The sequence below is a fragment of the Pimephales promelas genome, chromosome 18, assembly GCF_988280905.1.
Source record: "Pimephales promelas chromosome 18, fPimPro1.hap1.1, whole genome shotgun sequence".
Lineage (NCBI taxonomy): Eukaryota > Metazoa > Chordata > Actinopteri > Cypriniformes > Leuciscidae > Pimephales > Pimephales promelas.
In genome coordinates, this window is record NC_142786.1 from 32,024,341 (window position 1) to 32,050,005 (window position 25,665).

A 25,665-nucleotide genomic window follows, 5' to 3' on the forward strand; every position below is an offset into this window, starting at 1 on the left:
ATAAATAAAAATATTAAAGAAACAAAATGTTTCTGTGTCTGGTCTTGCATGAACATCACTTTTAAACCCTGGTTTGACAAACTTTTAGAGTGAAATTCTCATTAGCATAGGGTTAAAAGTTTCCATAACATCAGGGTTAAGGAGTAGTTCATTAAAAACAAAAACAAAAACTTGCTGATAATTTACTCACCCTCATGTCATCCAAGATGTCCATGTCATTCTTTCTTCACTCGAAAAGAAATGAAGGTTTTTGATGAAAATATTCCAGGATTTTCTCCATAATGGACTTGTAAACAAACGGTTCAAGGTCCAAAACACCGTTTCAGTGCAAACTGCAAACTGTTCAAAGGGCTTTAAACGATTCCAGACGATGAATACGGGTCTTATCAAGCGAAACGATCGCTCGTTTAAAAAAATAATAACGAAGTTTAAGTTTTATAAACTCAAATGGTCGTTCTGTGATGCGCGTGCGTGACTCTCCTGTTCGAACTCGTTCATCCAAATGTCATTTGGTTCATTCAGCGAACGAAATGAACGAATTGACTCGGGAAAAGATTCGTTCATTTTGATGAACGAGTTCGAACAGACCTACTCCTTTAATTAAGTGCTAATTTCCACCTGTTTTTCCAAATCGTTTTAAAATAAATTTTTAAAAAAAAGTTGTGTAAGCATCTCATTCAACTGCGAAACAACAAACGTCTTTGTTTAAAGAAAACAGAGTTATCTAACGTTAACTGACAGGAATTAATGTTAGCTCGTTCAGTTCGGTAATAATGACAAAGATAAGTGTCATTTTGCAGCCAAATCAGAAAATTGTACACACGATTTACATTATTTAAAAGTTTAACAAGTCAATCGTTTACTTATATGATGTTAAAAAAAACACAGTTCCACCACAAATAAATAAAAAGTGTTTTATATAGGCTAGTACTTTCACTTTAAAACTCCTGCGTCGCCGGTTTCTCCCGTGGCATCATGGGATAGTAAAAGAAAGGCAGAATGAAAAATCCTTGGTCAAAACTTAATAAAAAATGCATTTATTTACATACAAATTATAATTATCCGAAGTGCCCTTTACATAATTTTCTTTTGGAAGACAATGATATTCAAACATTACAAAATAAACAGCTCATCATGACACTGATCGACTGAATCTGGACTACAAAGTTAATATGCACCTGTCACACTATAGACAAACACTAAGACTGAATAGTTCGGGACAGACCTTGGCTGTTTCAAACCTCCTCAAAGGTCATGAAATCAATGGAACCTCTAAAAAATATTTCCACATTAAAACATGAGTGCAACGCATAAAACATGGCTGAAATGTATCTGAGCAACACATTTGAAAAAAATTCTGATAATGCAGTATTGTACAGTTACTATACTGAAGACATTATTCATTCATATTTCCTGTTTTGCACTATTAAGCATATACAAAAAATGTGTGGCATAGTAAAAAAAAGCTTTCTTTGTGCATCAGAAAATATGTTTGTAAATATTCAGACCTAAATTATATCTACCAGGCAAAAATATATATATAATAATATTACTGACAACATAATAAACAAATTAAAAATAATATTTACAGTAATGGACAATTTTCACAGATCAATAGCTCTGCAGAGTCTCAAATTCCACAGAAAAGTCCTAAAATCATATTTTTGCTGCATGCGTGCAAATGTATTTTAGCATTGTAGTTTTGTAGTTTGATTTATGATGAAGGTGTTTCGTATTTCTCCGGTTAAAATCTTATGAAGGTACTGTTGAAATTTAGGGTCTCCAAAATCAAGTGAAATGTGAAATTGTCTTCACTTTGGTCATTTAAATGAAATTCAATAATCACACATTCAACTAGCAAAAGTCTTTACATCCACACTAGAACAGTGAAATCCTGGAAATGTTTGGGACACACTGAAACTCCAATTGACCCTTTAAAAATCATACTTGAGGTCTCTTAAAAATGAGGTATATCAGCATTTGCCGATGTCAATTCAATTTTTGGACAGCTGACGATGAATTTGACCAGGTTGGAGTCCAAGTAACAAGTCTTTTAGCTTAAACACACTGAATGTTAGAAACACATGAGAAGTTCATATTTCCATTAATGTGATTTTGTATGCATCTGCGTAGTTCTCGATACTCAGGATAAATGTGTCCTCATTAGAGTAGTGCTCAATGATATTATCATCCATATTCACCAGGATCCTGCAATGGAGGAAATAAATAAAGTCAAAAAAGGCTTATTAGTCGTCATGTGAAATACGTACTCTTGTGATGTAGTTTTTTTTCTCTCAATCAATTACTCACCCTTTCTTGCTCTTCTTGTAAATCTTGACCATTCTGTCAATGGGAACACCATACTTCTCAGAAATCTGTCCATATGAAAGAAATCATCAATCGTTTATCAGAGCCTCACAAACTTACAATGATTTAATTTTGATTTTGGTAAGGTCATGCAGGATGTTTTTGATATGATTTGGTATGAGTGAAATAAATAATCTGAATGCACAATTAACTTTTAATTTAAAAGTATTTGAATATTTTACAGATTATTGTCTTTTCTTAATTTCAGGATTTTTCTCAAATGCATTCAGCCCTTAGTGCCTTCGTTGCTGAAAACCTGTTGAAATGGACAAAGAGAGACTGAACACGCAAAATCGTGCGCCCTATTTGTTTCGGTAGATGATTATTTCTTAATAAATTACTCTTAACTGCACATTGCCACTGTATGATTTTGTCACATTATACGAGAAACATTTAATTTAATTTAAAATGCATTTAAAATATCAAATCGTTTCACTTAACTATATTAATTACATCAGATTTGTAAAAATGACTAAATATAATGTACTTATTCACTTTGTTAATATTACTCGGCTTAGTTAAGTAGATTCCATAAATGTGAAATTTACTTAAAAACATTTGTGCAAAAACTTGTCAAATAAAAAGTGAGTAAATTTTACTCTACTTATTTTTGTCTCAGTGTTGGATCTAGCTTTGGATTTATACTATTGAAAATGGTAAAGGATTTTATTTTGATTTTACTTAGAAAATTTTTTTGGAAGAAAAAGGTGAAATCTTTTCACTGAAGTTTCATTTTCAAATCGATGAACTGTTGCATTTGACATATCAGAACAATGCTTGGGTAATTTAGAGTAGAGCGCCCCCTATAGCAACAGATACTCACTGCATCCATGAGTCCTCTGAGAGTGGGCGTCCGCAGCATTAGAGCATCAAACACCTCATCTGACTCCTTCCTCACATACAAGAGCACTGTAAAAACATACAGTCATGGAAATAGTAAAGTACAATCACCTTACATCTTTCTTTAAAATGTACATGACTACAACACCAAATATGCATAGCTGTCAAATAAGGGAGATTTCCCGGAATCCATGGCCAAAATAAGGGATCTTTTTTTTACACGATTCTTACCCACAAACTGTAAAAAGAAAGCACTAATTATTAAAAGTCTAAAGAGTTTATAACTAGCCTACATATGTGTGAGAGAGAAAGAGACAGTGTGTCACTGACAAGTCGCAAGACCGGCAAGACCTCATTTCGCTTGGCTGTGTGCACAGCTTTTTTTATAACAGCACGCGCGGGATAATTTACGGGAAAATACTAAAAACAGTGGGAAAACAGGTAAAATACGTGAGAAACGTGAAAAAACGACAGCTATGCAAATATGTAAAAAAAAAAAAAACAACTTTTTTTTTCACCATACATACAGAATCCCATAGAGGCAAACAATTCAGAGAAATTTTTTTGGGTACTGTTCATGGCCTTTGTGGGAGTTTGGAAACTATTTTATTTTTCACTTCTGTATAGTACAGTAGAATACCAACACAATCTCATAGCAATTCGTATCCATTAGAAGTAGACTGATTAATCGGACGATTTTTGGCATTTTTTTAACATAATCGGCATTGGCCAATATCCAAGTATGTCACAAATAATATATGCCGATTATTAGGCATATTATTATTTGTGATAATTATGTTACGTCCATTTGTCTTTGTTTGTCAACAAACAAAACAAATCAAAAATACATGTTTCAGGACATTTTTTCAGAGGATAAAATGTTTTTGTTGAGAAAGTTTGTCTATGTTAAGTAATTATCATTTTTTTTACATTTTATCTTTCAAATAGAGATTAAAAACCAAGCAAATATCGGCCAAAATAAATCGGCAGCCTTGTGCATCAATTAAAAAAAGTTACACATAGGTAAAAAGAGGACAAAAATGTCCATGTCAAAAAAAATTCATAAAAATGAGACGCTTTGGAGCACAGACTTAAGTTTGGTATCATTTTAAAAGAAGACCTTTTGCAGATTATTGCTGAAGTAAAAAATAATAATACGTAAATCAAAAAAAAAAAGGTATATAGGTATAAGTTTATGAAAATTATTTATAAAATAATATTTTATATAAAATATATATTTTTTAAATCAGGTTGAACTCAAAACTACAATAAAATCAAAGCCATAAATCTAAATAGGTTGTGTTCCAAATTTGAGGATGATATCTCAAAAAATGAGCTTTGGGTAACAGTTTGTTTGGGCGTAGTAACATATTTTCCCCATTGGGTGGCAGCAAAACCCCACTGGAGCTCACAGTGATTGGATTTGAATTTGCAGTTTTTCTCTCTCAGTCTGACAAACACACACATGCGCACACACACACATTTTTTTTTATAACACACATACTAACCACACTCTTACATCCATACCAACACACCCACACAAATATCGTTGCATAATTTATCCAGTTGGCTCTATAATATGCCGAAGCAGAAAACAGGAATAAAGCGATATTTGTTTTATAGGCCAAACTTAAAAAAAAAATGACACCATCTGATAAAAAATAGTAAAAAATACAATTTTGAAGCCTTGCCATCAGAATGAAAGCCTCTTAACAAAGATTGCATAATTTTATAGTTAACTGAACCGGGGATTAAAAATGACAGTTTTAATGGGTTTCAATGGGGACATTTTTGTCCAAAAGGTGCTGAGAGGGAGTATTTTTTGTACCTAATGCAAGAAAATGACGGTGAAATAGTAAAATTCCAATAAAAATACACACCTGTGCCAAGTTTTTTGCAGTTAGCTTTAACACAGGCAAAGTGATCAAAAAAACAAAACTGAAAAGGACAAAAATGTCCACAAGGATGCACAAGGGTCAATCAGCCATTGGCCGACCCGGATTTCAAAAGATCGGTATCGGCGTGAAAAAAACCTTATCGGTCGACCTCTAGTGTCCATTTTAAGTTTGCCAAATTGGTGGCTAATTCGTATGAATTTGTACATTTCTCAATTTTAACGTGACGATTATGTTTAGGAGCGGGTTCATGGGGTCATGATCACTTAGAAAAAAAAAAGTGATTAACACATCGCACAAATTCATACGAAATCACCACCTTGTAAAAATATTTTTCTTTTTGGAAAAATACACACTCAAGCTGTAAATGTGTGACCTTTCTGACCTCTCTTCTGTGTCTCCTCTCTTAGCTGTTTATGAGGCGGTGGGCAGAAGTCATCGTCAGATGATCGGAACATCCTCTTTACCAGCACACTTCTAAACAAATACAGTGACGTCAGATTTACACAACACTGTTTTCAACTAAAAACGGAAAACATTTGATACGTTTTTGGCTGTGACGACAACAGCGTTTTGAGGGCCTGCAAACTGTTTTTGCAACAATACCGTTATTGTTTCCGTGTAGACTACAAAATGTGAATTTGTGAAAATGGTGACGTCATGAATAATTAAGAGACATTGTCTTCTCATAGGATATAAAAACTCAGTCTCATTAATAATTATGAGACGCAGGTGAGTCATAAACGCACTCTCAGTCCACGGCTATGCCACAGCGTGTGACGTGGACGCAATGAAGATTTAAAAAAAAAAAATCAAATTTAACCATTTTAACCCTACTATTAAATCTAATGCTAGCATTGTCTTCAGTGGTGTTCAACACACATACCTCTGTTAAAATCTCAGAAAATTTAGTTTGGGGTTTCATGACCCTTTAAGAAACACTACGCACCTATGGACTGAACATTATGTGGATCTTTCCAAAACAAAACAAGTCTAAAATTACATTTTTTAAAGAGAAATGGTTGTGATTTTTTGGTATTCAAAACCTCAGTTACTATTCACTCCCATTACAAAGCTTGGAAGAGCCAGGATATCTTTAATGTAACTCTTGTGTTTGGGTGAAAGAAGAAAGTTGTATACACCTAGGATGGCTTGAGGGTGAGTAAATTATGGGATAAGTTTCATTTCTGGGTGAACTAACCCTTTAATGTTATGGAGGAAATAATTTTTTTTTAATTAAAAATTAATTAACTTTTTTTTTTTGCATTAAACATTAGTGTGGATAATAAATATTCTTGAAGATCCCTATAATCTGCTATCGTGTCAATGCTATTTGTAAATCTGAGGTGATGTGATGTTCATTCAGTTCTGATACAAGAATACATTTTTTTCTGGTTTGCAGCTGAAATATTGAGGAAAAAGGTTAAACTCACCCCTCTCGTTCAATTTCCTCAGTATTAAATGCAAATACCTGCAAAGAGTACAAAGTTTGTAGTTTTATCTCCTTTGAACATTTATATACTCAAACATCAAGTCTCAAAACAGACATTTCAGCAGATGTCATTCCAAATAAACAAATGTCACCTAAGTATCAAGATACCCGCATGCTTCAAGTCAGGTTTTGAAAGGTCAGTCCCTCTGTAATAAGTCTCAGTCTCGTTAGACACAGAAGGGAGACACTAAGAGACACTACTTCAACCTTTTTGAGATTTCGGCAGACTGGGAGACTGCAATTATGGTCGTCGGCAAAATGGCAGAGGATGCTTAACACAAAAGAGTGTGTGATCTGGTCATTGAGTGTGTTTTCCGTTTTCAGGCTGACTCATACCTGTCCTGCCCTCTGTAAGTTTCCAAAGTGCACATCCGGGATGAAGAGAACCGGCTGAGCATCCAAATCAGTCATCATTTTAAAGAAGATGGCGTCACACTTTTTTGGGAGATTAACCGCCCCAACGCCTCCATCCTTTCCTAATGAGATGATGTCATTTGAACATGTAAGAATAACTCGTAATGACTCATCCCACACATCATGGTTAAAGGGATAGGTCACCCCAAAAATGAAAATTCTGTCAGTAATTGTTCCAACCCTGTAAGACTTTCTTTCATCTTCGGAACACAAATTAAAATATTTTTGATTAAATCTGAGGGCTGGATCACTCCTCCATAGGCTTCTTAAGGGATCGAAACTGGCCGGCCCAAAAATTATGAAAGACATCGTTAAAATAGTCCGAGTGACTGCAGTGGCTCAATCTTAAATGTACAGTATGTCATTTTTGGCCACCAGGGGTCGCTAATCTCTTACAATAAAAAAGGTGTAAGCGGAATTATGGACCTTGTCGTCAAGCTGATGGATCTTTTATGGATTAGTGAATTCATTAATGTCATTAATAACATGACTGTGGTGTGAAGCAGGGCGTGATTGCTTATAAGAGACGTATACCAGCGCGATCATACCATATCCCACTCGTCAAGTCGAAAGAGCTCTCTGCATCTCGAAAGATGTTGGTCTTCCTTCTAGTCCTTTTTTTTGTCTCAAAGTCTGCTTGCCATGGTCCAAAATGTTTGAACAAAACAACAACACCAACAACGTGAGTGTCCTGCTAAGCATAAACCAGTTGGGCACGTCTGTCGCCATGGTTACTATGGCAGTAACCGAGGGTAACGGGGATTTGACTCCTCACCCCGGCTCACATGTCCAATTTTCTCACGATTTACAAATAGTTGTAAACATTTCGGATATCGCAAGTAATCAACTAAACAAAATATATATAACACTGACCTAGTGGCTATTTTAATGCAAAAATCCTACATATTGTACCTTTAAGTTTATCAAGCGACGAGAATACTTTTTGTGCGCAAAAAAACAAAAATAACGACTTTATTCAACTATTTCTTCTCTGTAGGCCGTGAGATTTCACGTAGTGATATTGCGCAAAGCTTCTGTGTTGTACGTCACACGTAGGCTCACTATTGACCAACGCTGGTCATGTGTGTGATGCGTGTGACATACAACCAGAAGCGTTGCCCAGTTACACTACGTCAAATCTCAAGGCCAGGCCAACAGAGAAGTAAATGAATAGTTGAATAAAGTTTTGTTTGCTTTTTTGCACACAAAAAGTGTTCTCGTCGCTTGATAAACTTAAGATTGAGCCACTATAGTAACTCAGACTATTTTAACAATGGGCCGGCCATTTTCAATCCCTTAAAGCGATACTCCATTTTTTTTGGAAATAGGCTCATTTTACAACTCCCCCAGAGTTAAACAGTCGAGTTTTACCGTATTCGAATCCATTCAGCCGATTTTCTGAATTTTAGAAGAAAATCAGAAACCAGACAGTTTTTGGTCTCATTGACTTCCATAGTATATATTTTTTCCTACAATGGAAGTCAATGAGACCAGAAACTGTCTGGCTACTGATATTCCTCTAAATATCAGAAAATCGGCTGAATGGATTCGAAAACGGTAAAACTCGACTGTTTAACTCTGGGGGAGTGGTAAAATGAGCATATTTCCCAAAAAAAGCGGAGTATCCCTTTAAGAGGCCTATGGAGGAGTGATCCAGGTCTCAGATTTAATCAAAAATATCTTAACGAAGGTCATAACGAAGGTCTTACGGGGTTGGAACAACATGAGGGCGAGTAATTACTGACAGAATGTTCAATTTGGGGTGAACTAACCCTTTAATAGCAGTGATGTATCTAAAAAGCCTCTTGATTATTTAAAAACAAATGCACAAAATATGTAAATACTTTTTTTATGAATTGAAGATATTTTTAAATTTTTTTAGTGCTTCAGACCTTTTGTTTTCTTGCGGTTCTGTTTCCTCTCCTCATCTCTGATCTTCCTCTCCGCTCCCTGTGCCACACAAACACAGACCGAAAGACATACAGAGGAAATTAGATGACTGCAAGTGCTGTGAACAACCACAAGGTGGCACTACAGTTACTGAGTTTGAAGACCAAGAACAACAGCATTAATGATGTCAGAATTCAACTGACCCACTTAAGCTGTAGGTAAAAACAATTCACTGCTTATTAGAATACGTGATCATGCAATGCATGCAAAATAAAGGAATGAGAAAGCATTTTTAGCGTCCTAAAGTTTTTGAATGGGTTTTTCGTGAAGATTTATTATGATTATTTTCACATTTTATTCAATACATCACATTTTTTGACTACAGAGGCAGTCTGGAATTAACGAACAAATAAACTCATCTACTCACTACTCCCCTTTCACTTCACTGTCTTTATAATTGTGCTCTTGCAAACTATTTTAACTCAAACTTTCAGGGAAAGCGCTCCTAAAAAAAGACTGAAAGAGCTGTTGAACTTTAATGGTGGTGTATTTAGGCTGCAAAATTCATAAAAGTTGTGTTCATTTTTGAAAATTATCATGATAAACAATAAATCTTAGTCGCTCACAGAGCTTATTTTCTGCAATAATCCAAAAGCTAATGGAAAAAAAACAATTTGTGTGTTTTTGAACTAAGGGGTCAAGCCACAAAAATATGTCATCATCACTGCAGCGCTCTTAACAGTTCTCCCTGACCGCTTCCACAGGTACTGCATTTGTTGGAATACTAATATAAAAACAGATTCAAAAGGTTAAAGGTCATGGTTCACCTTATCACAGAAGACCTTGATCTGGCAGTAGGCTCTATGCAGTGGTTTGTTACTGCGGTTGTTGTAGCTGTAGGTGTCTATTTGTATCATCAGAGGAAGACCCTTCACCCCCTTCTGAGAGGAGAAATCTGTGCTCAGACAGTTCACCGTGATGAAGATCTAACAATCAGAGAAAAAAGACAAATGAAAATGTATGTTTGCAAAATGAGCAAATAAACTAATTTTTTACAAGTGTCTGTCTCTGCCACTAGCATTTTGTATATGTAATGTACTGTATGTTCAACACTTTGCATCCAAATGCACACATGTAACGGACAGTTGCATAAGAACTTCCATATTCATATTTTCAAACAGCTTTGACCTACACAATCCTGACCGTTGAAAGAGCACCTTGTTTTTCACCCACCAGCCACCTACACACGCAAAACAGGTGCCTGCCTCGACACGTCTATCAGAAAGCAACGTTAAGACTACACTCTAAAACCTGTACCGTTTCAACTGAACAGATTACTAAATGCTCCGAATGCTTTTATATTAATACAATACCAATTTTTAATCTTAAATGTCATCTTTAAATGCAGTTTTAGCCCTCAAAGGTTTGGAACAGAGTCTTGCTCTCTAAATATTTATGTGGTTAGTTATTAACAGTTTCATATAATCAACCATTGCTAATGCCAGAGGACAAGAAAGAGGCCATCGTTAGGTGAAGCATGGTAAGAAAACTGGATTGGAGAACTTCACATGAGCTGTATGGTGTTGTGCAAAACATTTCACACTGATCAAAATCTAACTGAGCACATTCTGAATTAGAATTGGGATTAGAATCTGAATTAGACATTCAAAAATATGTGGTCAGAAAGATTTTTTTTTTTTGAAAGAAAGTAAGATTTATATTCAGCAAAGATGCTTTAAACTAATGTCAAAAGTGAAAAAGACATGTATAATGTTACTAATGTTAAATTTCTACTTTTTTAATTCACTAAAACAATTTTTTTCATTAAAAATATTAAGCAGCACAACTGTTTTCAACTTAAATGTTTCTTGAGCACCAAATCAGCATATGAAGAGTTCAGATGCAAAAGCCTCTAAATGCCATTTGAAATTTTCTTCTTTAATGATGATTTTTATCAAACTTGTATATTTAAGTTCAGTGATTTCACTTAAATGGCAATGGTAATTACCTATTAATTGTTATTTAAGTGAAATTACTGAACTTAAATATACAAGTTTGATAAAAATCATCATTAAAGAAGAAAATTTCAAATGGCATTTAGAGGCTTTTGCATCTGAACTCTTCATATTATTTTAGTATTTTTATATTATTTTAGTATTTTTATTATTGTTTTTATTATTATTATTATTATTATTATTTTATTGTAGTAGTTAATCATGTAAATTTTATTGTGTATAAAAGCCCTTCCAGGGACAGGAGTTGAAAATTTGCAATAGCTATAAACTTTATATGCAACACTTCAGTGACATGCTTGGTCTTGACACTATGTTTGTTTGCATTGTCCCTGTCAAATAAATAAATAAAAAAAATAAAAATAAAAAAAAATATTAGAGTGATTTCTGAAGGATCATGTGACACTGAAGGAGACAGAGGAATACATTACATTTTAAATATATTATAATAAAAATCAGTTATTTTAAAGTACTACTTTGGACCACTTGAAAAAGAAACTGAGCTTTTCCACGCTCCAAAAAGGACCTCATTTCCACCTCACAGATCAATGGCTCACGGAGAAACTCAGTTTATGGCTTCCTCCATTCCAGCCAGCCATGATGGGAAGAGCTTTGAAGGGACTTGTAATAAAAGTTGAGGGTATTTTAGGTCAGAGTATGAGATGCTTATCAGATCAAACTGAGAACATTTCACACCCCACTGCATGCACACCCCATTTTACATGAGCTCAGACTCGAACAAACACACTCATATATGTCCAAGGGCGGCTACGCTAAGACATCATCCAGTCCATATTAATAGGTATTACCAGTATGAGTTGGCCCAATAAAAAGCAAATGTTTGCGTAGAGCGCTTTAGTTGAATATAGGCGAGTGTTTGAACTGAGCTGAATTGCAACAGAAGAGCCACAATAGGAGGGCAGGACTGCACCTGTGAGGCAGGGAGGATCCGTGTACACAAACTTGGTCCATTTCCTACTGTCAGTAGCATACAGGTGAAACCCGAGAACACGTCCAGGACAAAATAGAGGTTTAAATTAATAGACAGAAGTGGGGAAGATGCGGCAGGGAATTGTGAATCCCAAACGTCACGCTATACAGGGCTCTTTGGGAGGGTTCAAGAGACTAATGTGTGTAAAATACACATATCATATGTCGTAACACTCCACCCTGTGTCTCAATAACATTTTGTGTATCGCACACAATGCTGGTAATAAGACTGAATGAGAGTTTGTGACAAAACATAGATTTGCTGATGTAGACAGACTGAAACCGAACCCTCGGTTGAGCTAAACAACTACACCAGCCAATTCATCATCCACGGTGACCATTAAAGTACTGTAAGCAGATGTCCACAAAACCAAAACACACACCGGAGAACGTAGTCACGTGCCACGTCTGAATCAATGAGTTAAGTCTTGGTGGTGTATGACTTACCTTGGCCTCCTCATTCACGTCCCAGGTAAAGGACACGGCATTGTAAGCGATTTCTTCAATATTCCCAATTGTGTTGAAGCTCTCTTTGTAGTCAGCTGTAGATAGAACAGGAAAAGTCAGTTTTTATCCTTGCGGGAAAGGATATGTTGTGTTTTGGATACAGGTTTGGTAACAGCTATGCACCACAACACCAAAACTAACCTGCATACACCAGTCAAAACCAGCATAAAATTCACTTACAGGCTGATACTTGCATTATCGTACAATTTGTTTGGTATATGATTACACTTAGAGAGAGATATAATAATTGCAAGAACTGGGTATGTGAGTGAAGAGCTCTGACGACGAGTGTTGGACAATGGCGACACTAAAACAATGTCTGCCAAAGCAAGCAGTGCAAGCATATGAAACAGCACCCTTCCACGCGAGATAACCCTTATCTGTTTGTGTAAACAAACACTTGCTTTTTTAGTAGCCGCTTGACAGGCTATTTATGACCACTCACTTTAAACATGTCTGTGATTCAGTCTACAAGTCATGACTTTATAGATTTACAAAAAAAGACAGGTGATCTCATAACTGTTTCAATGGCTGGAGTCAGTCTGTCTATGCTAGGGCAGTTAACTTTACATTCTTGACTGGTACTTCCTAAGTGCCAGTTTTATTTGTGTATACCAGCCATGCTAAAACATTACTCAAGTTGATTAGAAAACAAATAGTACCCATTTGTCAACAAACAGTATCATTTGAGGAAGGGGTGAGTTTAGCTTCAACCCTAATCAAACACACCCGAACAAGCTAATCATTGACTACATTTACATGCAGCCAATTCAAAACCGCGATATTGGCAATAACCTGGTCACGAACGGCCATGGCAAAAACCCGAATATGCTCATATCCCGTATTTTAAAAACTGGGATGTTATACCCCTTTTCAAACCCAAATCTTGGACTGGAAGTCAATGAGACCAGAAACTGTCTGGTTACTGATATTCTTCTAAATATCAGAAAATCGGCTGAATGCATTCGAAAACGGTAAAAGGGAAGTTGTAAAATGAGCCTAATTCCAATAAAAAAGTGGAGTATCCCTTTAACCCGACTACATGCATGTTAGTTTTGAACAGGGTTGGATCTAAACTCAAAGTTGGACCAAAGTTGCCCATCCCTGGTTTGAGGTATCATTCAGGTTAAGGCGGGCATACACTGTGCGATTTTCGTCCGATTTTGAGCCGAATTCTGACTCGTGCGACTCTTTTTCGTCTCGGACCGATTTTCAGCTTTGTCGTTTGTTGTGCAGTGTTCGTGCAGTGTACAGGGAGAAACGAGAGGCGATTAACCTCTCACGATCGACAATCGGATGAATTTCTGGTATGTTCATCCAAAATTTTGTCCGAAATTTTGGTCGCTCCTCGTGACTATATCGCACAGTTGAAGCAAAGCCCTGAACTCAGTGTTTTTTCCCTCACTGCACCTGCGCGGAAAAAGAAAGTTTAACCATTTCATCTGCAGCAAAAATAAAATTAAAATAAAAACGAAAAGAGGGAGATCTTTAAGTTCTGTAGTTCAAACTAGCTACAAATTACTGTTGCTTACCTCCAGTTCGTGTTGCAAAATGGATAATATTACCCACATCTTCCAAGCCACCTGCGATGTAACGCCTCTTTTCATTGATGATTAATTATGGCAATGTTCGGACATATTATAGACTGTTAATAGTTATTTTATATGCCTATAATTCATTGTAATCGACCTAAATGTTTGACAATTTTTAAATGAGGAGTTAGATTATGTCATATTTTATTATCCTCACAGCACGTTGGTTATGTGCTGTGAAAATATTGCGTGGCAAATTAATTATATTAGCCTAGCGGATCAATCAATTTAATAATAAAAGAACTTCCTATAGCCTATAGGCCTCCCCTAATAATGATAATACAATAATACTACTAATAATTAAATGCATAAAATGAAAATGCTAAATCATCTTGATACTGATAGCATAGCAGATGCTTGTTTTGACAATATCCCTGGATACATACACGTAAATAGGCGCAATCCAGGGGGTTATCGCAGATATTACACGTATAGTGTGAGCAGTGAAGCAGTGTATGCCCGCCTTTACACACATGCTCATGCATGTACAGTATGAACTGTATTACCTATTTACAATCTATTTTTTTTTATTAAATTCACAGGAAGGGGGGATTGTCATGACTCTTGAAACCAAATTTGTTCAAATCCCAAACCCTTAGTATGATTGGTAGAAATAGAGGTGATTTGCTATGCTAATTAGCCATTCTTTCTTCAATTATGGAGCACTTTGTACTTCAATAAGCTGTCATTAAAGGGGCGTCTATATCCATGAAAAGTAAACCCAACACCTGTCTTACTTTGGGGTAACTTGGGGATTAAGAAGGGCAAAACTCTTCCCACTGGACTGCATTTGGGTGGTTTACCAAGCACACCCGTTGATGCCCGTAAGTGAGCTCAGCTCCCCCCCATTAAATAGACCCATTCAAATCCCAGCACTAGTGACATGGCCCCAAGCTTGAGGAACAATCCCGCCTCAACTGCTATTCAAATCCCAACTGTGTAGGTGTCAGGTTTCAGTCACTGTCTCCCCTACTTGGCTTCAGCATACTGCCGTACACCATGTGCCCAAAGGTCTGTCCAGCTCACTAATTTGCTTTCCATCCCGTAGCACAATATTCACCTTAAAGTGTCTCACCAAAACATTCCTATTTTGCCTCAGGGTTTAAAACAAGGATGGCTCAGATATTGCCTCAGGGTGCTCCCAGGATTTTTAAAGTCTTGGGGCCAAATCTTGACAAAGGACATAGCAAAGCGTCTGATTACTGGAGATGAGGGGAGGACAAGAAGCAACAGGCTCAGGATGACTGTTCTTTCAAGGTGTGACAAGACCAAGAATAAGATGGGAATTGTTTGGGCTCATCGTTCCCCCACGCCAGGTGGACTCCAAGAATTTAGGACCGGTGCATTGTTTTATTTTTATTTTTTTTTTCTTTCATTCAACTTGAATCAGAAGCTGGGCTAGTGATCTGAAGGTCACAAGTTCAAATCCCAGGTGGGGTGACTTAGGATATTATAACACCAACAGTACTATCCAAGTGTGCAGTTGTGGATTAGAAACCATCGAATAACTAATTAAAATCACAGGTTTAGCAAGAAAGGAAATCTGTCCAAATAATTTTGTAAATAAATCTGTTTCTATCAATAGACCATTTACAAGATGTAAACAACACTGGTCCAGAAGCACTTCCTGTTTCAGTTTGTAACTGTTTTCTTTATTTCACATGTAAAGAAAACATCGTAAAGATGTTTATTTTTCTTTTTGATTCAGTTTTATATGTTCTATTGGTTGTATTTCATCCCAGCTTTTATGTAGTGTTAAAAAACTGAAACAGGAAGTACTTCTGGACCAGTGTTGTTTACGTCTTGCAAAATGGTCTATAGAATAGTAATCTTGATAGTAATCTGTGTATAGTAGGGATGTGCCCGAAGCCTAAATCTGAATTCGGAAAGGCACGGAATAAAATATTGCATTCTACGGAACACCAAATGGGACATGGTTAGGCTGCAATAGTTGGTGAAATTACAGTACATCAGATTTCATTAATCATATGAAGATAGTAAAGTGAGATGACTAACAGGATGTTCATTCGCCAAGATTGTGAGCGTCATTGACAAATATCTGGTCTTTTAAAATGTGTGGTCAGTACCGCAGCTGGATGAGCAAAGTAAAAACCAAGCATGCTTGTAAAAGTGATTTTTTATACCTTGCATATTGATATATGCCAGCAAATTATAGACCATTTCACAAGACGTAAACAACACTGGTCCCGAAGCACTTCCTGATTCAGTTTTTTAACACTACATAAAAGCTGGGATAAAATACAACCAACAGAACATATAAAACTGAATCAAAAAGTTCAACAAACATCTTTAAGATGTTTTCTTTAGTCTTTTTACAAACTGAAACAGGAAGTGTTTCTGGACCAGTGTTGTTTACATCTTGCAAAATGGTCTATATACAATAAATTACCCAACTATATAATAAGTGTATATTATCTTTCCATCACCATGTCCCTTTAGGTGCTCCGTAGAATGCGTAATTTGTTTTTCTGAACAAGGTATTCGGCTTCGAGGCACATTTGTAGTGCATAGCCATTTAGCAACCCAGTACCCTTTAGCTGAGATGGGAAAAACCAAGAGGAACCAATCTCCCGAAAGCCCTGGGGGCTTATGGGATGTGAGGCACCATCAGTCTTCAAATTAGTGGTGAATGCACAATGAACCATTTTTAAGGCAATGAGTAGTTTGTTCATAGGGCGATTCAGACCAAAGAGTGACGTTTGGAAAAATATGATAATGTGCAAATATTTGAACTGGTGTAAGTCGGCAATTGCTGATTCAAGATCGAGATTAAACATTAAGCACAATAATGGAGAGGAAGCCTCACCGATGTCTAGAACCCTCTGCTTTGCAGTGTGTTGGCGGGAGTGCCAATACTTCCAGTATTTCAGCTGCTCGTCACGGTTCTTATCTTCACTGAATACAACCATGATGACACTCTGAGAAAGGATGTTAACAGAGGTTATCACAATCCACTCACTTACTTCATGTCTATTCCGAATGATCAAGAGCTGACTAGCATTTTGATAAACTATTACCATAACAAGAACGGACGGCATAGTCATACACTATCATTCCAAAGTTTGGGAATTTTGAATGTTTTTGTTTTTTAATGCTTAAAGCTCCATCAGATTGGAATAATCTTCCCTGCTCGCTCAGATCTATATCTTCTTTTTATGTTTTTAAATCATCACTTTTTACTTATCTTCAAACAACATGTTCTTGTTTTTGATTCATTTTTATTTATTTACTTCATTTTTATATTATTATTTATTTATTTATTTTTGTTTGTTTTTTGTTTGTTTTTTTCTCTCGGGGAAACCTGTATGGGTTTATGAATGTTTGTAAGCATATCCTTATTTTGATTGTGTATTTTTTATTTGACTTGTTTTTGATGATGGTAGGGGACAAAAGGGAAAGGGAGTATTATGGGTGCATTGTTTGAAAGTGTGTGTGTATGTATGAGAATGTCAATGTATTTAAATGTTTGTAATTGTCTTGTGTTGTATTTACTTTATTTATGAATTTCTATTATGATCTTGTTTGTTGTAAACAAGGGACCCCCTCGAAAATGAGATGGTTCATCTCAAGGGGCTATCCTTGAAACAAAATAAACAAACAAATGCTCTCAAAGGCTGCATTTATTTGATCAATAATACAGTGAAAGCAGTAATATTGTGAAATATTATTATAATTTAAAATGACTATTTTCTCTTTAAATTTTATTGAAAAAATATATAATTTATTCCTGGTGAGAAGCCTGAATATTCAACAGCAATCCCTCCAGCCTTTGGTTATCACAGCTGAAAGCAGTTGTTTACAAAAGAACAGAAGTTTTGTTTTATAACATTTTAAATGTATTTACTGTCACTTTTGATCAATTGCTGAATAAAATTATACTTTGATCAAAAGGGACAGTAAATATATTTAAAATGCTACTTTAAAAATAGTTATTTAAAGCTACACTGTGTGATTTTTACCTCCATCTAGTGGTGAAAAGGTATATGACCATCCAGTGAATATTAGTTTATGTTCCTCTCAATTCCGATTTCGTTTTAACTCCTACGGTGGCCAATGTAGTCCAAGATTAACATGGCTTCCAGTTCGACCTCGTCCATGAGTGTTAACTCAAACGTAAACGCTAAAGGCGAAGCTTGAATTAACGGGTATGTCCCTCTTTGGCAAGATGGAGGGGCAACATGGCGACCGACATTAGAACCCCTTACCCGTCCTGTATGTATTTTTAATGGCATATTATACACTCACGAGAATACTTTATTATTCGAACAAAATAAATGAGCACATTAGCTAAGAATAAACTGTAGCTTTAATGTTTTTTTTAAGTTTTATCTATAGAAAAGAGCTGTCAATAAAATACATATGACAAATAAATCAAAGCTCCCAAATTAATATAATTCAATTACATGGACATTGTTACATTATACCTTTCCTAGTTATTTTTAAATATCTGGTTTGATAGAAGAACACCACTCACCCTCAATTTACTGATGGGATGTCGTAGGCGTTTATTGGCACTCGTCTCATTCAGTGTAATAGCGTAGAACTGGCCCTTGTTCAGATAGGTCATAGGCCCATCACCCTGTTTCTGTCGCAACGACCTGCTGGCCTCTAATGTGTACTGGAAAGTGTCTCTGTTGAAGAACATTACAAGATGTTTTTCAGTTCTGTGAGAGCAGATTCACCATGATAATACAAGCCTATTGGTGTATAACACTTACAACATGTCCGACTGGTCAAATATGAAGTCATCAGCTCCGATCGACGATGGGGGGTACTTCTAAATCAAAGAAATGATCACCCATTAATTTGCTTAATGCATCCCGGTTTTATGATATTAATCAGCAGATATTAATCTCACTTCATTGCTGTCTTCTTCATAGGTGCTATCTGGACTACTGCGATGGCCATCCTTCCTATATCCGCCATGACACACAGCCGAGGTGTCGTACGAGTGGGCCTGTTCACAGATGACCCGCATCTGTTCCTCTCCTTCTGTCCTGTAGTGAACTCCCGAAGCCATGAAAGCCGGAGTGTACACCTCAGCCTTCACCACAGCAGCGGGTCCACTCTCTCCGTACTGGTCCCGTTTGGTGTCCTGGTGGTCCGTGTTGAGTGTCAGATTTACAGGCACTGATTTCAGTACCTGCACACGGTTATCCACTGTCTCCGGCTCCATTTGACTGCTGTTTCCCACTGTAGTGTTTCTAAGACAATATATGAAAGCATAAAAGATTTCTTGTGTAGACATGTAAAGGACAAGAACAGAATTTGCCCTCTGAATGTAACCCATCCAGGTTAGTGCGCACACATTGGGAGCAGTGAGTATTGAACACATACACACTGCAATCAATGGGTTATGTGCCTTGCTCAAAGGCACCTCAGTCATTTCCTGCAGGCATTGACAATCAAACCCGCAACCTTCATTGGCAGTCTGACTCTCTGACCATTAAGCCACAACTGTCCCTTTTCAAGTGACATTTATTCAACTCCATATTCACCATTGTTTTAATAATTTCACTGACCTCTTTTCCAGTTCCTCTGAAATTTCAACCACTTTGCTGATTGGTAAAACTCTCTTATCTTTGGGCACCTGCAGAGGATAAAACATCAATATCACTTTATTATCACTTAAATTGCTTTATTGGAGATTTATCACTTCATAGAGGTAAAATAATTGACTTATGAAAACTGAAAACTGAAAGAAGCAAAAAAAGAAGAAGCATTATATCCTTACTATGCTTCTACACTCTTAGAAGAAATGGTTCCATCCCCCGCTTCATATATGGAACTCCAAAATGGTTCTATATAGAACCATTTTTTTGGTAAAAGGTTCTATTGGGCAAGTACGGAACCCCAGGGTTCTATATAGAACCCAGAGGAACCCTTTTTTTAAGAGTGTATAGAACCTTTTAGGGGTTCCAAATAGGTAGCGCTGATAGAACCTTTTAAGGTTCTATATAGAACCTTTTCTTCTAAGAGTGTATGTTTTGGGTAATGTAAGCTATAAAGTTATACCTTGGTTGAATTGACAATTAAATAATTATGCATTTGTTCATTAGTAGTGGATGAAAAATGATGGAAAGTGGAAGTGTAGAAGTAACCAGGTGACACTTTTTGTATTTGCGTCTATTTTAATTATATATAAATAACCATATTTTCAAGATTTATTTATTCAAATACTTAAGTCAGCATAAATATGTTAATTGTGAAATGTAATTTCGTCTGTTAAAAATTATGAGTATAGTTCCAATATGGCTAGCTTTGGAACATGCGGGATTTAATTAGTTGAAATGTTTATGACTGTTCCCGCGCTGCATCAAATACAACATTGTGAGCGTCATCATGATAACGTCTGAAGCACATGTGAAACTAGACCAGAAAGCACATCGAAATACAACAGCGTTAGCTTGTGTTCTTCAGCAAGCATCTTTGTGTGAAACTGCCATCTTATTTATTGTTGTCTGTCCAAATGTATATATATAGCCTAACGTGGCTCATACTATAGACCATTTCACAAGACGTAAACAGCACTGGTCCAGAAGCACTTCCTGTTTCAGTTTTTTAACACTACATAAAAGCTGGGATAAAATACAACCAACAGAACATTTAAAACTGAATCAAAAAGTTCAACAAACATCTTTAAGATGTTTTCTTTGCATGTGAAATAAAGAAAAGAGTTACTAACTGAAACAGGAAGTGCTTCTGGACCAATGTTGTTTACATCTTGTGAAATGGTCTATAGTCTTGCAGGATTTCCATCCTCCACCTGTGTTAGTGGACTACTGTAATATAAGCTTCACTTGCATAGCTCTCATTGGAGGACGTTGGACCAGTTACTATGTTTTGGGTTGCCTAGGAAGGGATCCCCATCCTCAAAGCTGTCTATTACAAATTGCTTGATGAGGCAAGGACCGCTTGTTTGGTCCAGGAGGGCCACTGTCCTGCAGAGTTTAGCTCCAACCCTGAAAAAATCCCCTTCTAGTAGACCTTGATTAACTTGTTCAGGTGTGTTTGATTAGGGTTGAAGCTAAACTCTGGCTACGTCCACATTAATCCGGATACCTTTTCGTTTAAAAACGCTCTCCGTCCACACTAGCGTTTTCAGGCGTTTCAGTGTGGATGAGAATATTCTGAATTCAGTTTACTTCGCATGCGTGAAAACTCACAAACGCTCACCGAGATGATACAGATGGAAAAATAAATACTAAAGTGATTTTATTTAGCGAAATATCTCACCATCACTGATGCGTTCAGGTCGCACTCAGTCACCATATGTTTGGTCTAAAACGCAACTGCTCTCCTGTATTGACTGTATTGCCTCCATTGACTTAAATCGCCATCGCCAAGGCCAAAACGGAGAGAAAAATGTACGTTTTCAAACGAAAACGTATTAGCGTGGAGTGGACATAGCCCCCCAGGACCGAAATTGCCCATCCTTGTTCTTCTAAATCCCTGTTTTCGGGGGTTTCCCTCCAGGAACTCTGTGATGTGGCAGGCTGAGCCTCCTCAACTCACTTTCATTAGATTTTACAGTCTTCACACCAGGGTAGGCATATATTAGTCAGCATGGCACAGTAATTCAAGATGTAGCACCAATCCGTATTCGTCTAGTTTCACACATGCTTCAGACGCTATCACGCAGAGAATGAGAACAGGGGTTATAGTCTTAACCAGAGAAGGTTTACATATACAAAAATTGGATTTATTGATCATAAATGTATAAACCTGGTAATTGTGAATTAAACATAGGCCCAGTTACTATTCACTTCCATTGTATGAAAAGAGCAGAGTGAGCATTCGAACACCATGAAGGTGAATATAATGTGGAATATAAAAGCATTATTATTATGATGAAAGTAAGAGTCTTATCTGATGACACTGACCTTGTAGTAGTCATAGAGGAGCCCCAGGGCGGCAGCACTGTCTTCATCTCCATTTATGCTCATCATGGCCTTTGTGGCCGCAGTAAGCGGATTCTCCAGATAAGACCTCCAGGCCTCATCCTCACTGGTGTAGGCCCGACGCTGGTGGAAGGACGTCTCATTGGGCACCACTACAACCAGCCTCTTACTGGGACACGCACAGACATAAAACAGAACAAACACAAAGATAAATGATCCAACTGATAACGCTTCATGTAAAAGCTCTATTTTGCATACTGATGAAAACAACCCTGCACACTGCATCTTTTGTGAGAGTGTGATGTGTGTTGATGACAGAGAACATCTAACCAAACAAATACTGACCACAGAAACTTCACATGTCCTTCTGCATTTTACTGCCTGACAGACAAGTGGAGCTGAAATGTATGACACCTGGCATGAGGAAGTACAACTGCTTGTTTTAGAGTATTTTGATGTGTGAGTCTCCATATTTGATGTCCCAACTTGATATTATATTATATGGAAATCTATTATATTATATGGAAATTGATATTATATTATATGAAAATCTGGATGCTTTCATTCTTCAGTATGAACAAGATATTCAGTAAGGCCCCAAAGAGTTTTGGATACTTTAGCCTAAAGATACAATAAAATATACAATTACTTTAAAATTGAGGCAACAAAAAACTTAAAATCTTGACGTTTCATCTGAACATCATTTGTGAGATTTATTCCATATGAACTATTTTGAGGTTAAATGGTTCATTTAGATAATAGTGATCTGTGAATTTATTTTGTGTTTAGGCATTTGTCAATTTATTTATTTTTAATTGGGATATTTTGTGGAAATGTGTTAAAATTCATATGTTAACAAATATTAAATGTTTTTATTCTGAAAATAAAAGTGAGCTCCTTGTACCCCACTTACCCTCAGCGTGAGAAAATCCTGACTTTAAATGTTGTGCTGTAACTATATTTAAAAACATGAACTATTATAAATAGTCCCCTAATTTTATATATATACACATATTTATGCATCATCATCCTCTGCTAAACTCATCATTAAATATTTTACAATTTAACAGCTAATTCACACTGCTTTCAAGAGGAGCATCTTACTACATCTTCTTACCCTGCTAAATGCATCAATTCTAAGGTATAGATATTTTTTCCAAGCCAACCTAATTTTTATGGGTTGGGTTCACTTTAGTTTAGAAAAAAATGTACTAAAAATATTGCAGTCTGCAGTAGTGACATGTTTTCGCAACACATATTATTAAACTCACACATGAGCAGTGACCTAGCGTACTCCTGTGGGGTCTTTCACTGGAAAATGCATGGGGTAAAGTGGAACACATAATCTAATTCACCTTTATCATTACATGTTTTTTGCAAAAACAAAAAAAATCAGCATATGGACTGACAAAATAGGTCCTAAGTTTTGACAACTTCAGAGGATTATTTGGACCACAGTGTAGGCTAAATTAAATGTATGTTCAATTTAGGTATGTTTAAATGGAAAGTATGTTCATGCAAATCAAGTTATGACCATGTGAGGTTATAGGCCTATAAAAAATATTTGTGAGACATTTTGATGTTAAGGGAATTACACGTTTCGGTATTTACCTATTTATTTACTTTTATCTGTGTTGTGTGAGGAACTAAACCATCTGAAACATATTTTTATGCACAAAATATCACAAAGTTTCCCACTTTAGATGTATTCCCCCAGTAAAAGTGGATTAGCAAAAAAAAAATACGTTTTCTTTTTAATTATTTGACACACCTAGAGATGAATTAGCTACTCTGAGAAATGTAAGACACGTAACCAAAAATCCTAAAGGGAAACCAGAAGTCCATTCACGTAGTCTCTTGAATAAAAAATGTTTTAATCACCACACACAAACTACATAGACGGGTTGTTATTGTGGATTAGCCAAGATATGATTCATATCATATGAACTCTGTGGGCTATAGATCAAAATAATCAAAACAACCGACTTAACACAATCTTTTCAAACTTCACATTAACCCAAAAATCTTGAATTAAAACAAACGTTGTGATAAACACTTCTACAATAGCATGATCCCCAATGAGCGAAACAAACGAAATAAAACATGCTAAAATTTTTTTTTTTTTCGTTAAAAACAAATAGGCCTATATAGCGAATAAATATTCGTTTTTAAATAGTAAATAATTGAGAATGACTCTCAGGTAGGCTAACTTATATTCAAGGTGTTTCCTCCGTGAAAAAATGGCGTTTTGACCGCAAAAAAAAAAAAAAAAAAAAAAGAAAGAATAAAGAAACCTTTCCCACTGCGTTGGTTTTTATCTAAAAAGGCTAATTGAATGCATCGTTAATATATCTAAAGCGATTATAAAGTACAGTTAAGAGTTTAGAATGTTTAACTTTTACGAAAGTAAATAGCCTAAACATGCAGAATGGCACTCGTTGACGTTCCGATACTTGTGTTGAGGTAATGGAAGATTGTGTCGCAGTCATGACTCTTACCTGTCTGTCTCCTGTGACATATTTCTCTTCCTCCGCGGTTCTTCCTTGTGAAACTGGACTTTCAAGTCGGTGCAGGTAACAGAAGACAGAGCGTGAGTGAGAGATGCCAGAACCCGGGCTACAGGTAAATCGACTTTTCCCTCTCTCTGATTAGCCTATTTCTCAAGGGCTGAAGGAGCAGGTACGAAGCACCTGAGCACCCTGTCCCGTCCTTTCTCAGAGATTTTAACGTTTAGCCTAGTTTTGAGTTTCAAAAATATATTTTAAATCTTTATATCATGTTAAATCCACGTTTACTGCTCGAATTGTTTGCTTATAGACCTAGCCTATAGGTAAACTTTGATGGTTTTTTTCCCCCTGTGTAAAGTATTTGGGTTCGAGTAGGGGCTGGTCAGCGCTCTGATTGGTCGAGGTGAGGACAGGACGCTCGCTGATTGGCTGACGCGTCAGAAGACAGGTTAGAAGGCCCACCTCGCTTCTAACACAGGTTTGTGTAGGGCAGGATGGAGAAAGCCTTTGTGTGATTTCGGGAAACAAGTTGTCTGTTAGGCTATTTATCCGTTTCCTTCCTGAATGTTTGGTACAATAACCAAATTTAAGACTGGCCAAATGTAAAAGTAGGCTATGGTGGAAGAAAATCCTATGATTGACAACTATTCTAAATATTAAATGTGTCTCAATGATGTCCACAGTGTTTCTTTCTTATCCACAAAATGCTGGATTAGTTTAGCAGGTGCAATAAAGACTATTCAGAAGATTTAAAATTCACAATTGCATCATAATAATTTAACCATGTTAATATTAGAAACACAGTGCAGGCTACAGTTGACTTGTTCCGCAATAAATAACACACATCCTATTTTGAATCTTAAGAATTCAAATCATCAAGACCCGACACGCCCTGAAGACAAATAGTAGTCCGTCATAGTAGGTCCTTAAAGAGGTAAGTGCAATTTTGTGTGAGAAAAATTCAAGTGCCATTTCCCACACATTCAGGCGCTGGAAAATCTTGTTTTATTCCAAGTGTCAGGAGTGAACATGCAGGCTACATAGTGACATCACTCGATGACAAAACATGGGAAATAAGACACTACTCAAACAACATATAAAAACACAACAATACCAACCCTATTACAAGGAAGTTAGCTGATACCAAAAATGATGTGACGAATTATATATTACTCAAATATTATGAGTGCTGTTTTCTAAGTTAAATTTCACTAATGCTTATTTATTACACTGTTAT

General features: G+C 36.3%; 1 protein-coding gene across 1 annotated transcript; it reads right to left on the reverse strand.

Moving 5' to 3' along the window:
- Positions 1-1,021: 1,021 nt before the first annotated feature.
- On the reverse strand, positions 1,022-24,757 carry grhl2b (grainyhead-like transcription factor 2b). Its single transcript, XM_039681241.2, has 16 exons — positions 24,420-24,757; positions 21,904-22,090; positions 19,543-19,610; positions 18,879-19,224; positions 18,739-18,797; positions 18,495-18,651; positions 16,827-16,938; positions 12,348-12,442; positions 9,726-9,884; positions 8,901-8,958; positions 6,931-7,070; positions 6,536-6,573; positions 5,488-5,579; positions 3,191-3,276; positions 2,311-2,375; positions 1,022-2,208 (listed from the first exon to the last, which is right to left on the reverse strand). The coding sequence occupies exons 1-16, from the start codon at positions 24,437-24,439 to the stop codon at positions 2,094-2,096; spliced, it is 1,797 nt and encodes a 598-aa protein (XP_039537175.2). The 5' UTR covers positions 24,440-24,757; the 3' UTR covers positions 1,022-2,093.
- Positions 24,758-25,665: the final 908 nt, after the last annotated feature.